General features: G+C 46.6%; 1 protein-coding gene across 13 annotated transcripts in view; it reads right to left on the bottom strand.

Annotated features, from left to right (window-relative positions):
• SUMF1 (sulfatase modifying factor 1) overlaps positions 1 to 16,587 on the bottom strand; it is a 278,602-nt gene that overhangs the window by 238,393 nt on the left and 23,622 nt on the right. For 12 of the 13 annotated variants that reach the window (XM_074312228.2, XM_074312224.2, XM_088798101.1 and 9 more), the window contains 3 exons: positions 7,410 to 7,492; positions 5,374 to 5,496; positions 4,512 to 4,626 (listed from right to left, as the gene is read on the bottom strand). The exons of the other annotated variant lie outside the window; for it this stretch is intronic. In XM_074312228.2, coding sequence (XP_074168329.2) covers positions 4,512 to 4,626; positions 5,374 to 5,496; positions 7,410 to 7,492 — 321 coding nt within the window. The remainder of the gene's footprint in view (positions 1 to 4,511; positions 4,627 to 5,373; positions 5,497 to 7,409; positions 7,493 to 16,587) is intronic. 13 annotated transcript variants of the gene reach the window in all.

The following is a 16,587-nucleotide window of genomic DNA, read 5'->3' on the forward strand; positions in this document are numbered from 1 at the left end:
GATATTTAGATCTGCAAAGCATAACAGAAGCATTATATTAGACCAAGTGTAAGTCTTGTCATCAGAGCTCAGCTGGCCATACAATGTCTTTTAGCTCTGAAGACCCCAGGGCAATTCTGTGTTCTCCACCAGCCCCTTCCAACTCACTATCTTATCCTTAAGCCTCAGCCACTATCATCAAAACACTGAGGGGACTTATTTTTATAAAGAAAATGTGAATTCATTATCAAGTGTATTTGTAATAAAGGGTTTGCAGTCTCCGGAATCTGGAAACATGAGGCAAACTGTACAGTTCTTCAGCCAGCAATTATATCACATTTCAAAGGCACGTCAGACAGTCTGCCACATAATATTGTCACAGACACAGAACCAAAGTGAAAAATTTTTGTAAAGAGGGGAAAAAGGGGCAAAAGAAAAAACTGTAACTAAACAATAGTCAATGCAGAACAGTTTTGTATTTTAGTGACTTAAATTTTTTTCCAACATTTTTAATAGAAATCCTTAAACTAAAAGAAAAATTTCATTTTATCAAATAAAAAAAAATCAAGTTATCCTTGGGGCTTATTTAAAAAATATTTTTGTAAATTCATATTGTTTTTTTTCCCCTGTACTGATGAAGGAGAATTAAAGGAATGAACAAACTGAAATTCATTTCTATTTGGCTTCAGGTTTCAGGTGTAGACATGGATACGGAAACATCTGAGTCCTGGGCGATCAGTAGGGAGAACGTAAGCGAGGAAGCGGAGGAGGCGGGAGCTGAAGTCCCCACCACTCGGCTTCTGTCCTCAGCATTCACTACGGACCAGCACTACCTAGTCGGTGGTTCATCGGGGAATTCCATGCACGTAGGCTACAGGCAGGAAGGAGTTCAATCACATAAGACGTCAAACAGCTTAATGAGGAAGAAAGGAAGAAAGCACCAAAAATAAAAACGTCCAATTCTACAGGGCAGAGCGGGATGAGTAGGGAAAGAGATGAGTGGGAAGAGGATGGAAGCAGACGCCCCAGAAATTCCCAAGAGGGAGAGATTTCTGGGTGAAGGTGCTTCCTCCCCAACAAAGGTAGATGTGTGTGGGTAGCCCTGGGAGTTGGGGTCAGAGTTCAAAGGTCAGAGGGATAGTAAAGGAGGCGAGGCCACAGACACAAACTGTTTCAAGAATCTGGAGATGATCAGAGCACGCAGATGAAATAACAGCTGGAAGGTGTAGGAAGGAAAAGAAGAAATTAATGTATTTCAGGGAGAGAAGAGAAGGAGGGAAGGAGCCAGAGGCAGGAGCAATTAAGAGATGGACATCCCGGGGGCCTCATTTTTCAGACTCATAGAACGTGGGGGGGATGGGGGGGCAGGGAAGGCGCTCCCCTTACCCAGGAATTTAATCTATCTGGCGCTGTTAAACCATAAGATGAAGAAATAATAGTATCCACTCAGAGGTTTGGAAGTTTTTTTCCCTTTAAATAATTTGAAGTTCAGGTGAGGTAAAATCAGCAGGTGACCACCCCCAAAATTATCATATGTGGACCTGCCACTATGAGGAATATAAATTGTAACTGCTTGTTATTAAGTTAATCACATTAACCAAAGCTTCCAGGAATCTCAGAAGAGAACAAGCATATATGAGAAATACTTCAAACACACTTATTTTCAGGTGAATGAGCTGAAAGGTATTAAAATGAAAACAGAGTAATCACCGCATACCAGCAGCCTAGCAAAATATAAATCCAGTTCTTTAGTGGTCAGAATAGTTTGCTTAGTTTGAAATCACATGGGAAATAATAAAATACATGAAACGTGGGTGAGGGAGCGATTTCACTGTCACCTACCCCATCATCACAGCTAAATTCCCGCTCTCAGTGACCAGAGCATGTGACACAACAGGGCAACTAAGGTGGACCTGAGCTCACTTGCCGTGCAAACTGTCCCCATCTGAGATACAGATCTTAAGTCTTGTTCCAGACACAGGTGGAAGCCACCTCCCTGCAGCTGGCTTGCTCCTCTGTCCTCAGGTCCTGTTTCTCAAACCGGTTCTTTGAGGCCTTCTGGTAATTGTTCTAACTTTGTCGTAGGAATGTCCACGGCAATTTCTTCAGGTAAGTTCTGCTGAAAATACTCCAAGTGGACATCTGCTGAACTCCAAGTTCACTGTACCAACTCGAAGTATCGGCAGAGTGTCCTAATTTCATATGGAACACCGTGTTTTCTGAAAACCTGAACTGACCTGAGAATTCATGGCAATTTTTGTTGGATGCTCACGTGCTTACACAGCGATATGAAATTCTGTAACAGTAAGTACTGTAAAACACTCATAACATCCAATACAGCCTCCTCTAGAATTGACCGTTCACTAGCACTGACAGGCGCTTATATAATGGGGTGTCCTGAGGCCCAGGCCTTAGGCTTCAAGGCTTTGCAGGGGCCCTGCGTCTCAGAGCCTACGGGTCCAGGAAGGGGATCCAGGCTGCGGAGGCCCTTCTTGTGCCAGACTCCCCCATGAGGCCCCTGCCGAAGAAAGCTGGGTATGGCCCCAACACTCCAGGCCCGTCCACGTTCAGGGTTAGCACATCACAGAGGACATGCGGCACACTCCTTAGCAGTGTGTAATGCTCCGATGGCTGCTGTCCTGCTGTCTGCATCAGTCAGCGTCTTTCCTGGGGTCTCACGAGCCTCATGGGGCATCCTAACCAAAATTCTGTTCATCCTGCCATACCAGTTTGGCTGACCAAAAGTGCCCAGGAGGCACAGACTGGGTATCTCACCCACGCAAAGTTTGAGAAAAGTTGGGATCATTTAGTCCCCAAGACCTCTAACTACTGTTTTACTGAATAACCGAAGTGTCTGTGAGCACCAGCGATCCTGAAGGAAACTTCGGAGGAACCAACTACCAGGTCTGAATAACATTTCGCCTCCACTGAGCAATGCAGTCATTAGCCATTGGCTTGTGTTGGTTCCTTCACCGTAAAACTAACTCAAATAAGGGATCTTACGTGCACAAGCAGGCACTCTCGTACCTACTCAAGGGCTACCTACATATTCTCGTGCAATTTTTTTTTTTTTTTTTACTAAAAGTAAACCTGTAATGTTTTAACTGCTATAGCTCGAAATATTTTTAAATTTCTGGTAGGTCAAGAGTCTCCTCACACTTCATCTTTTCCAAAATATCTTGTATATAGCAATATATACAAGATAATAGATTTATTATTTCATATTTCAGTGGAAATTTTGCAATCATTTGATTATGTTTTGATACGTAACATATCTGTGTTACACTTATGAATGAATTTTGGAAGAATTATTTTTGTGTGAAACAAAATTACAAATATTTAAGAAATGACAGCTGTTTAAAAGATTGTTGAAAGAAAATTCTTCTCGGAAACAACAAACTCAAGAAGGTGTGAATTCCGCACCACAAGACTGCTTTCCTCACTGTGTTTAGAGAAAATGCAATGTTTTTAACATTGCTTCATTATCGTGTGATTTTGCCATCAAGAGAGCTGTGAGAAAGAAAGCTTTGTACACGCGTGGAGGGAAACATGCCCCACGGATTCTGGAAAACATTTTGGCCATATATCTAAAATGCTCACCAAGAAACCTTTCTACTCTTTGACTCATTAATTTCACTGCCTGGAGTCTAGCTTAAAAATATCATCAGAGAGACATTTAATATTTATGTACAAAAAGTTCACTGTGCTATTTAGAAAAAAAATCAGATATAACCTAAATTAGGGTTCATTCAAATGACAGGTTATCCAGCTGCTAAAAGCAACGTATTTGTGAAGAACTGTTTTCAGATAAAATGTTCCTGATGGTGAACAGGGAAAAAGAGTGGATGCTAAGTATTGTGTTTAGTATAACAAAAGCACTGTGTAAAACACATGTATGTACACACACCCCAGAAACACACGCACCAGCATATACGTGTAAGGCAGGGAAGGGCACCGGCTTTCGGGACCAACCACCTGGTTCGAGTCCCAGCTGTGCTGCTTTCCAGCTGCTCACCTGGAAAACGGGGATAATGGTGCCTGCCTGACAGAGCTGAGCCCACGTGAAGCAAGTATCAGGAAATGGCTCAGCACCCACCAGCACACCACAAGCACCCTCTATCTACTAGCCATCTTAGCATCAGCACCGAAAACGCCCAGGGGCTGACAGGGGTTGTCTCTGGCTCCCGGCATTCCAGGGCCTTTTCATTTTCTCCTCTATCCCCTTCTGTTTTTCCAAAGTTTCTATTAGGTTGGTGCAAAAGTAACTGCAGTTTTTGCAATTATTTTCAACCTTTTAAACCGCAATTACTTTTGCATCAACCTAATACAACAAGCATGACGGAATCAGAAAAGAAAATGTATTATGAACACAGACCGCTTGCTTGCTTCTTAAGTGTCTGCTCCGTGTGGTCATGGGTGAACCCAGGAAGCGGGCAGCCAGGTGGTCAGAGGGCCAGCAAGGCCTCGCACGCGCCCCCACTCATTTCTGCGTGCCCATCGCTGCTGCCCTCCTTGCCAGCCTCGCTACTCACAGGCGCCGTGCCGCGGAAGCCGTCCTCGCCAGTGTTGGTCACAGGAAACTCGCCCTGCCAAAGGTTGGCGTAGTGCTGGCCTCTCGGCTGCAGCTTGTTGCCCCAGGGGAAGAGTCTGTCAGGAGAGACACAGGCGTCAGCCTGTCACACCGGCACTGGCATCTGGACTGAGGTCACGGGCGGGGGTGCCATGAAACGGGGACCCCTGCTCGCTCCTTCTGAGTGAGATGTTTTGGTTTTACTTTAAATATATTATATAAATAAATAAAGCTTTTAATCAGTATTTTATTCACTTCTGCGTAACTAGCTCATGTCAAGTTCACAACAACCTCCGTCTCTCTGGAGCCCTCAGGAGGCCTGAAATAAATCACGTAACTAAAAGAAGGGTTCGGAGAAGGCTGGGTAGCCGGCATCATTCTGGACTTATATGGTAGCATGATCAGGCACCGTCACACCACACTTTTATAAAGCTTCGCTATTTTAAGGAGCCTTGCCTAGAAGATGTGACCCAAACATGAGCCTCTGTCCCATGGCTCTGGAGGCGGACAAACACCGCTGCCACAGGAGATGTCTAAAATGAGAAAACACTAAGGCAAGGCAGCCGGCCAGCAGGATGTAAGGAGGACCATGGAACCCCAGGGGCCTGGACTGCTGGGGGCGTTTGGGGCCCCAGGGAGCTTTGTGGGGCTGGGAGGGGTTGTGGCCCGCCCATGGGAGTCTCCCAAGTCACTTCACAGACATGAGGAAAGCCCAGGACCCAACAGCTGTGGTTGTAGTTTAGACCAACTCCCTAAGCAAAGCAGTCCCAGCTTTAGGAAAAGGCAGCACACGGCTGGGTGGGGCGAGCCCCTGCGAGTAGTACCTGTCCTGCAGGCCTCCTCGACAGCTGTACTCCCACTCGGCCTCCGTGGGCAAGCGCTTTCCGGCCCATGTGCAGTAGGCCACAGCATCGTGCCAGGAGACGTGGAGAACCGGGTGGTCTGGCCTGTGGAAAGCGAGAGAGCCGCTGGAGCAGGGAACGGGACCCGGCTTCCTCTCAGCGCCCACAGTCACCCTCAGGTCACTCGTGACACTGAGGGGTCCTGATCCCCAACACGAGCCCCAGCCGTGCCACATCTGTCCCCTCCACCGCAGGGTTCTGACATCCCAGGCTCCCGAGTGGGCAATACTCCCCCTTAGGAGTACATTCAAAACATTTCTTCACTTCGTGCGAGGCCTAGACCCCCCAGAATCTCACCTGGTCACCTGGTAGGTGGCTGTGGAGATGCACAACCCAGATCCCCTTTAAGGAATGGTGCTGCCCCAGCCCCTGGGAGTGCTGACAGCTTCCAGCCGTCGGCTCCTTCGGGGTTTTCCACAGCTGCAGAGCCAGCTCCGAGCCAGCGGGGACTAACCACAGAGGGGCACAGGCCCAGCCACTTCAGCCACCACAGCTCAGTCCTGTGGGACTGGCTGGCTGGGATCCTTGGGCCTGCACTGGAGTCTTCGATTCAGCCCCTGCCCCACCCTGCTTCCCCCGCCCCTCCCACGGGTGTGGGCCCCTCGTAAGTACTCAGCACCCCAAGCTCCGTCTCAGCGTCTGTGTCAGAGAACCCGACCTGTGACGCTTGGCTTTAAACTTTGTGTCTTTCTACCACAGATCAGCCAGCTACTCTGCTTCACTCTAGCAGCTTCCAAGCAAGTGTTTATTTTTTCTAAGGGTACAGAAGGCTACGGAAGGTTAAGGGGAAAGTTTGAGAATAGGAGATACACACATTTTACCCAGCACCACGTCACTTTCATTCCCCGTTCACTCTTTCCCAAGTGGACACACATCCCTACTGCACCCCTCACACAGCTTTGAATTCCCTGCAATAATCATACCGTGGCTTTACCGATTCTTCTAACGGTGTTTATCGAGTGCCTGTTGCGTGCCAGTCACTGCGTTAGCACTGATGAGAGAAGCACTTTTCTCAGAAGATAGACGCCATCAGTAAAGCACACACCCCTCTGGGCTTGCCTTCTCCCCTTAGCTTTTTCTTCTCCTATTAAATTCGGGGAGGCAAGCGTTCGCTGGGCGCTAAGCAGCCCCGTCCACCCGAGGAACCCAGGGATCCTATGTCTGACTTCCCACCTTGCAGCCCCTCCCACCAGAGGCCGCTGACTCAGGCTCCGCCAGCTCTGCGCCATTTCTCGAGGGGCTATGGCCCCACCGCTGAGCTCCATGTGCTCCTAGGTCCCTGACAATGAGCACAACACCCAAGAATGTTGGGAAAAATAGAGGCTCAAACTCCCATCTGAAAAAGTAGGTTAGGAGAGCAGGCTTCTTGGGCTGTTGAGACACTGAGTCCTGGGCCAACCCTTTCTCCACCTCCAGGGCTTAACAGGTGACGCTATTTTTGCTTGAGATAATTATTTCCTTGCCACCCAAGAGACATGCTGGCCGACTTGCCGCTCGGCGGTCTTTCAGTCAGATGGAAGCTTCGAAGTATGTCAGTCAGGACGGGAGGCAGGGAGCAGGGCCCCACTGCCAAGGCCTGAGCGCCTGCCACGGGCCCCTGGCACCACACACTACTCATCTGTAGACAGTCTTCTTCCTCAAACCGACCCACTCAGGAGAGGAGCAGACAGGTTGCAGAGATTAAACACGTCATGAGATTTGTAACTGGTCTGCAAAGGGGAAAACAAAATCTACACGACAGGACAGAGGAAGGAAAGAGGCCACTTATTAAGAGTCTCTGTGAGCTCGGCAGTGGTTGGGGTTTTAAGTACTTTATTATTTCCTGCCATTTTATTGTCCTACCAATCAGAGTTTGTCATTCTGGCCCCTTTACAGATGCAGATGGCACTAAGTCCCTTCGCACCAGCACAGGAATCTACTGGGCATGGAACGCGTCCCCGGGGGAGACCCAGCCTCACCTGTGCAGGACGGTCGAGTCGGGCCCTTCTGGGCGCCTCCAGTTGGCGCCTTTGACAGGTAACCACCAGGGAGCAGCTGCAACCTCAAAGCAACGCAGAACAACGGCGGTTAGCGAGACGGCTCTAGGAAACACTGACTCAGCACAGGCAGCGGAAATCTCACAGTCTTCAACTTCCATTTGAGCTACCAAACAAATACCTTTACCAGCTTATCAAAAAGTAAAGATTTTCATGTAAGGAAATCTTTAACCAAAAAGGATTATCTTATCACAAAGCACCACTGTGACCAAATGAGTATGTATTTAAATGATGTATTTATGTCCAAGATTTTTTAAAAGATGCGCTGCTAGGTAATCCTCTATCAGGTCTAACAAGTGACAGATGGGTAGTACCAGTCGTGGTTAAAAGATGGGAAAACAGAGTTAACCTTACAATTAAGTGCTGGGCTGACGGCAGCCCAGGTGGCCAGAGATCAAGCTGAAACAGGGTAGAAAGCTGGGGTGTTTTCAGAAGACTCTGGCTCCATTTCCGGCCCCAAACTAGCTGTGTGGCCCTGGGCAAGCGCCCTGCTTACCTGGCCCTCAGTGTCCTCATCTCTGAAATGGGGGCAGCCACTGCCTCACCGATGACCTCAGACTACAAAGAAGGCTGACAGAGGTAGGATTGGGAAGTGCTCGGCCAACTGTTCCCAGGACCTCAAGTCCTACTTACAATTCTACAAACCCAAATAACAATAGCAAGTGGGCCTCATGTAGTGCCAGCTTCAGAACATGGCTTTGGAGCCAAAGATTTGAATCACCACTCTGCCACTCACGGCATGACCCTGGGGACCTCTGACCCTCTCAAAGCCTGTTTTGTCCTTTGTAGATGGAGACAGAAACAATACCAACCTCCCAGGTAATTACAAGGATGGACTGTGACATAAGCAAGGGCTTATGACGGTGCTGGCACGGAGCGAGCCCTCAGCAGAGGGCCAGCAGCAAGAACGGCCTCAGGACCGGCAGGCAGGACAGGGCCGCCACAGAAGGCCAGCAGCACCACGGCCGCTACCACTGCCTGACAAGCAGGAGTGTGCACACGACTCTTCCAATGTAAACGGCAGCAGACTCAAGGTCATCCCCAGGGCACCCCTGGCCTCCTGACGAGCTCGCAGGAGGGGACGAGAAGGGGTTGTGTCCCACTGACAATCACAGCAATCACCAAACACACCAAACCCTGTTCTCCTTCCTTCTTCTTTTCACATCAGCACAATCAAAACATTCATGGTATTCTAATCACAATTTGATGGAAAAAGCCAGATTCTTTCATTTTTCAACAAAAGAGGCATTATGTCCTTAAAGGGCACTACTGCGAGGGGTTTTATTTTTCAGAGAGCAGGAGAGGTGAAAGGCATGGCCTCTGCCTCCGTCACCTGGGGCAGGGCCCAAACCTGAAGGCACAGTGTTCTCCTGACTGGGCTGCGTGATGCTCAGGAGCCAGTGACACGTTCGTTCCCTGTCAGGACAGGGCGTGCACAGAGAGCTCAGGTCACCCCCTTGGGCTCCGGCATCTTCAGCTCCCTCACCCAACTCTACCCCACCCCCAACACTGATAAACTAAGCCACCCGAAGGTTACATTCTTCAATTTAAAAAAAGGACTAAAAAACACAAATATGGCAGAATGTTAACCTGAGTTCAATCTGGGCAGTAGAAACTAGAATGCCTGCTTTTCTTGTATCTTTGTGTTTTGAAATATTTCATCATTAGCAACTTAGAAAAAAAGCCTGCTTTCTTGAAGCTGTTGTACTACTGATGGACATTTGGGCAGTTTCCACTTTGGGGCTATTCGGAACTGTGCCATTCCTCTGAACTTTCTTAAGAGCTCCTGACTTGGGGTTCATGCACACGCACCTCTGTGATGGCACAGCGTGGAGGGGCACTGCCAGGGCTCAGGGGCTCAGGGCACATACGTGCACTGCTGTAACAGAGACTGCAACACAAGCCTGCAGAGCAGAAGCCTCCAAGCCTCCCACCCTCCTTCATGGGGGCGTGTGCATGGACTTGGCGTACGGACAGCAGACCCCAGGGCAGCTGCTCAAGCCGCCTCTTAGGACATGCCCGTCCTCTTTCCTTCGGTTCTCTCTGGTTACAAATACTTCCTGAGACTCACGATCGGCCAGGCACTGAGCTTAATTCCCACAGTCCTCAGAGTATCATTTCCGACTGTTGGTATATTGACAGTTTTTAAATTATTTATTTTATATATTTATCTTGGATGGTAAATTGCACAAAGTGGGGTACAGAGTATGAACCCAGTCACCTGATTTTTCCTTCAGAAATGTCTACAAAACTCCAATTGGTGGGTCCAGGTAGTACCACCTAACACACATCAGTGCTTAGCTCGGACACAGTTAGTTTCCTCCCCACTGTACACACACACTTTCTCTGATGCTAGAAAACGCCTTTTCCTTTCTCCCAGCATCCCTTTTTTCTGACATCTTTCACATTACCTTAGAAACCCATTCAAAATGGACCCCTAGCTCACACGACTTGAAGTCAGAGGGCTACGCAATGATCTGATCACCTGTCTTGGGGACGCGTGCAGTGAAACAGGATGAGCAGACACTGGCTGAAACATGGGGCAGGGGACCCCGTGAGAACACTGTGCTCGGCCCACAGCCACAAGCTGGTTTTTCTCCAATAGTAAGACCTGCAGTGAGTATGCGAAGATGTACGGACAGTATTATAACATTATTGCTCATTACACATGACAAAATAAGCCGTCCTTAACATCCATCCATCCAAAGGGAAACTATACAATTATCAAAACACACTCCAATGTGGACACATGTATATGTCAGAAAGATATCCTGTAGAATAGAACACATTTGGTTGTTTTTCTGTAAAATATATACATACGAATGTATGTTCTTACAATCAGAAGGAAAAAAGTCTAGAAGAATACACATGCATTTAACAGGGGCAAAGGCTGGGGGAGTAAGATTATACTTTTTCAGAATGAACGTGTATTACTATAAAGGATTTCTCAACCTCGCCACTACTGACACGAGGCCAGGTCATTCCCTGGTGTGGGGGGGGGGGAGGGCCGTCCTGTGCATTGTAGGATGTTTAGCAGCAACCCTGGCCTCTCCCTACTGGACACCCCCAGCACCCTCCCCCCCACCCAACTGTGGCAACCAAAAATGTCTCCAGACATTGTCAAATGCCCCCTGGGAGGAACAAAATCACCCCCTGCACTATGATAAACAGAAAAAAAGACTGTTCTTCTTAAACGTTAATATCTAGTTCTTTGTGGCACAGTGGTAAGAACATCCCACCCTGGGGCCAGGCTGCCGAGTCTGAACCACAGCACCACCATTTAAAGCCACATGATTTTGGGCTCCTTATTTAACCTCTCTGCGCCTCAGTTTCCTCATCTGTAAAATGAGGATACTACCACTAGCACCTATTTCCTTGGGTTGTTGTGAGGATTAAACAAAGAAACTATGTAAAGAGCTCAGAACAGTCCCTGGTTCCCAGTAAGAATTACAGAAATGTTAGCCCTCATTATCACTGTTATTCGTTTGTTATTGCATGTTGCAATATTCTCTAAGAACTTTCAAAGAACATCTATTCTAATTAGTGAAAATCTGTCCCCAATACGTCTTTAGCATGAGCCCCACAAGCCACCTGCCAGCTCACCCTTTTCAGAAGACTGATAGACAGAGAAAAGGATCAGAACATGTGTCGTTCCCAAAGAAGCGTCGGGAAGAGTGTGTGTTGTCATCTGCCCTCACAGTCATCACGTGAGAAGCAGCTACACAGAATCCCACCCATTCCCTGAAGCGGGCAGTACAGTGAGAGTGGGGCAGGGGAGGGGTGGGGGTAAACAGAAAGCACGAGGCATTCCATTCACCACGCCGCAGACTAGACAAAGCTTGGGGGCTGCGGGAGTACCACACCAGCGCCCGTCTGTGAGGAAGACCTGCCACCCCCGTGGTGATGGTCAGGTGCACTTCCCCGGGTGACACGTGAACGAAGAAAGACAACTCATGGAAGTCACCCCACAACACAGGTACGCCATCCCAGTCAAGCTGCCCTGGGAAATCCGCAATGTTCTCTGGCCAAATTTATGGCAAATCCCATCCAATGTCATGAGATGACTTCCTCTTCTATGGTTCACTGTTAACTCCATGTTTTTAAAGATTTGCTCTTAAACTCTTGGACGTGTCTTAAAAACAAATATTATTCTACTTTGCTTAGGCGCTTATGAGATAAACATCTTTTGAGAATCACATATGAGCCCGTTAACCAAGGTTATACTGCAAATTATGTCATCGCTTATTCCTTTTCTTTAACAGGAATAGTTTGCAGGTGTGTTGTGTGCAGGGTGGCAGCAGCAACGTGCGTGGACTGGCGTCTACCCCAAGCCTCATCCTAAAGAGAAAACTATTCGGGGTGTGGTTGCCCACATTTTCTGTTCAACTGAGACACTTCTAGAATCATGGTGTTCCCTTATATCCAGGGGAAAAGGACTTTAACATGACCTATTTCTAGTCAACCATCTCCATAGCAACTGTCTTGGGTTTAAGTTGAAACAGCTGTCTGTCCCAGACAGCCAGTGACCAATTACAATGTAAATAGGACCCATGTGAGCACTGCTGTCCCTTGAGAAATGGACCTCGGAGAGCAAAGACGACTTTTCCCACCTCTCCCCAGGGACAGAACAAGACATGTAGTAACCGCTTAAAAAGAAAAGGGGAAGCTAGCCAGGTGGCTTCATCTTGCCAGTGGTGGTCAATGATACTGCGTATACACATACAGTCTAGAAGAAACTCAGCCCAGGAAAAGGATGGAGCGCTGTGTAATTACACATATTCAAGTGTAAAGACAGCAAGTTCACAACTTTACAACTCTCCTCTTAAAAATTAAACGTGTTAAGACAAGCAAATTAAAAAGATGGAAGTGTCTCAAAACATAATATAAACATGACAGTTGCCCCTATAAAAACAGCCTGGGAGGGTTTTTCAACTGGCACCAGTGAACAATAAGAAACTGCAGATCCACTCAAATTCATGAAATATAAATAAAACCGGAGGAGAATCTAACAACTGAAGGAATCAGATGGAATAGAAAACACACCGTGACTAAAAATCTCTTTGTGCAGCACCCACCAGAAATGTGGAAAGTGGAGAACAAGGCTTGAAAACCAGAGTAAAAACAAACTCATCAGTAAAACAGATCGGCAGTCAAGTCTGACAGCTTAGTTCAAATTAATCCTAATCAGGGACCTTGACGACTTAATAGAATGTGTGAGAAAAATACTGCTTTTTCAAATAGAGTATAAATATTTGTGACACTTAGAGCAAATCTGAAAATTTTCAATAATCTTTGCCTCAGTTCTTAGTGAAATTCCTCGAGCTAGAATACAGTGCATTCTCAGGGCACCAGTGGATGTATTCAGACACTCATGACAAGTCCTCACAGGAGGCCTGGAAGCCCTAGGCAGTCATTCATCGTAGACAATGTGCAAAGAAAAAAACGGCCAAGGAATCTCTGGGCTCGAAGAACACTGAAAAGTGATCCAATTTACTCATTCTCAGTTGAGATCTGCATAAATATGGGGAAAGTTGATGTGGGCTTTTAAATTAATAGAAACAAGAGAAAATGATTTTTTTTATTGTCCAAAAATAATTTTTTACTTCTTTAGGCAAACAGGTGACCGTGTAAATTGATACAACCTATCTTAAACACAACCGGACAACACTCAGGACGATGTCACATGCATACCCAGCGAGGAGACCATTGAGTCCCTTATCGTACGTCCACATGCAGGAATACAGCATAGTCATTAAAAATTATATGCAGATGGGGCGGCCGGTTGGTTCAGTGGTTAGAGTGCACTGCTCATAACACCCAGGTCTCTGGTTCGATTCCCACATGGGACAGGGAGCTGCGCCCCCCACAACTAGATTGAAAACGACGACTTGACCTGGAGCTGATGGGTCCTGGAAGAACACACTGTTCCCCAATATTCCCCAATTAAAAACAATTTTTTTTAATTATATGCAGGAACAATGTAATTACTTGGATAAATGTTCACCCTCTGCAGAAAGTGAAAAAAGCCAGTATATCTGTACAAGCCACTTAAAAATATGTTTCTACATGGACACACGTGTACATACCACCACCACCCCTCCCCCAAGAAAAGATCAGTAGTACATACGTGTACTGAAATGTCTGAAATAGTGATTTCTGGGTAGTGAGGCTGTAGGTGATATTTGATGTTCTTTTCTGTGCCATTTTTTAAATTTCTAAATTACCTACAGTGAACATATTTTTATTCAGACTTTCTACGGTTTTTCTTTTAATGGAATTAATACAATTTTACATTGAAAAAATCAAAAGTAAGAAGCATTAATTTTTTATTTAATTTAAAATTACTTATATTTATAATTTCTACTGAAACTTGATTTTTATATTCATTTTCCAGTTTCATCAATAAGCATACACATTTTTACATATTTTTCCAAAATCATATATTAATTGTTTACACGATTTTATTATTTTTTTACATTTTATCTGGACTTCAAAACAAACATTTTTCGTGGCTACACAATCCTTTGTCATGTTGATACACCATAATTTACCAATCTCCTAACATTGAACCACTGAAGTTATATTCATCTTTGTTGCTTTTTTGCTGTTATAGATAACACTACAGTGAACACCTTCAAAGATCTCCATTTATGTTTTGCTTCTACTAAACTTCCAGAAGTGACATCACTGTACCTAAGAGTACAGCTCTTATTAAAAGTCATCATTAAAAAAAATCCATAATGGGTTTTTTTTAACTAAAGTTAAAACTTTACGTGCCATAATAATTTTAAAATAAAAATGCAGTATCTATGCTATGTGTGTCATCCTGTTATCTATTCGACTATCTATTCTACTATCCTGTTATCTATTCTACGTTACAGTGATGAGTATTTACACATCCTGCACTGGGCCACTGGGGACACTTTGTGGGTCTCCCCTCTGAGGCTGTAGTTTTCCAAGGCAGAAGTCCTAGGCCTCTGGAGGTGCGGTAAAAAAATCTTTCTTTGAAACCCTATCTGTAGCCACAGCCCTGGTAGTGATGAGAACCCGGCTGGTGCACAGAACTGTTATAAATTCTGCAAGTGGAAAACTTATTCTTTCTATAGGGATCGAATCTTGCATTTTTTGAGGTCAAACCTCCATTTCCATTCAGCTTTCTTCCACCACTTTCTGCAGCATTCCTTGCACCATCTTTCCATGTATCTAGAGTGACAACACACCACCCTTCCACGAAGATCCCCTCAGCCGTGGAAGCAGGGACAGTGTGAAAACATCAATACTACAGCCAGGGAAGGATCCCACTTCCAGGTTACAGCAACCCACTTCCGGCCCCTCGGCCCTGCCCATTCTACCCCAGGAAAAGCCCACAAAGGATTTTTTAATCTACAACACAATAGATGGTGTGGCCAGTCTCCCTCTGGAAAGAGGGTGAGTATATGTAAAGGCCATGGCAGCCCACAGCAAGGTGTCTCGTACGAAACACAACCATGGAGGCGCCTGAAGCTGCTACTGGCTGACTTACAGATCTTTGTCAATGTGTAAAACAGGGAAATTACAGAAAGCAGATTGATTGATTGAAAGCACAGTTCATAGATTCTGTGCTTTCTTTTTCATGCTTTACAAACTCTGAAGCTTCTGAGAAAAGGGGTCAAAAATAGAAAAAGGCATCCTAAGCAGGAGAGAGTCTGTCACTCAGGCTGTTTTGGAGGTACATACACCACCATGTGCATCTGTAAGAGAAGAGAAGAAGAGTGCCATCACCCCTCAGGGCATCGCAGGAAGGCATGGGCTCCTGCTGCAAAGGCAGCCCAGGCTCACATCAGACATGCTCTCCTGCCTGTGGGTAGACGGGCCTCTAACCAACAGACTGTTCCTAATCCACAGCCAAACCCAGTGCCTCCCAGAGGCGGTCCATCGCCTGAGCCTCATTATGCTCCCAGAGCGCGCGTGGGACACCTGACGTTCCTTTGGCCCCCCTTCCACACGTCTGTGGGACGACCCCAGTGCAGTCACTGCTCAGGCTTCCCAGGTTTGGTGATAGATCCAACCGTCCCCAGGCCCCCCTCTCACACTAAGGGCACCACCACCTCTCAGGGGCTCAGGCCAAAGCCTAGGAGTCATACTTGACTGCTCTGTCGCTTGCTCCCCTGCACTCTCAGGTTACTTCCAAATGCCAGACCGCCCTGGGCTGACAAACCCGCACAGAAGCCACGGTGGTCTCTATAAGTTGGATCCAATGGCTTCTGGCTGCACTTGAGACGCTCCGGCTCCTTGGAGGCCTGCTTCTGCAAACCTAACCCATCCCCACACCACAGCGCCCCGTGTCATGCCTCCCTCGTCACTGGTCACACCGGTTCCTACTCATCATTCCGGTTTCGGCTCAGGCGTCCCTTCCTCAGAGAGGCCATCCCAGACCCTACAAATCATAGAGCCAAAGAGCCCAAACTCATTACACCCCCATCACTTTCTACCCGGGACTCTGCATTATTTTAATCACAGGTCATTAGCATAGTCAATTCTAAGCTCGTTTAGTCTCTTACTAGAATTAACACCTCCATGAGACAGAACTTACATCCGGTTCCCTGCTGTGTCCACAGTACTTAGAACACCGCCTGGTCCAAAGCACATACTGGATAAACATTTGTTTAATGAATAAACTCACCTGTTCCTGAGGTTTCTATGGTTTTCAAACCCCTTCCCACCTTGGCTGAGCCTCTTCTAGGTAAACACCAATCTGGAATATAACCTTTGAGTGGGATAACCTTTTCCATACAGAGAGAATCAGCCCTGGCTTGGAGGTTTTACACAATCGCTACAAAAGGTGCCACCCTCCCCTCTATCTATTTCCCCTCTGGGCCCAAGGCTGCCTCTTCTAGAAGATGAAGGGTTTATGCCAGATGATTCTAAAAGCTCCATCCATCCTAAATTCTCATTTTTAAACACGTCTCTCTTAAAGATGGACATCCCTTGCCATGACTCCCTACTCGCTGGTCTATCTTTGTCTCATCATGGGAGTTTACGATGCAAATGCAACGTTTGGGAGGTAGGGGATGTCAGAATAATTTTTATTGCTTACTCCAAGTCTGACTTTCAAAAGACC

The sequence above is a fragment of the Rhinolophus sinicus genome, chromosome 5 (genome assembly GCF_057876585.1).
Source record: "Rhinolophus sinicus isolate RSI-liver-muscle chromosome 5, RSI-T2T, whole genome shotgun sequence".
Classification (NCBI taxonomy): Eukaryota; Metazoa; Chordata; class Mammalia; order Chiroptera; family Rhinolophidae; genus Rhinolophus; species Rhinolophus sinicus.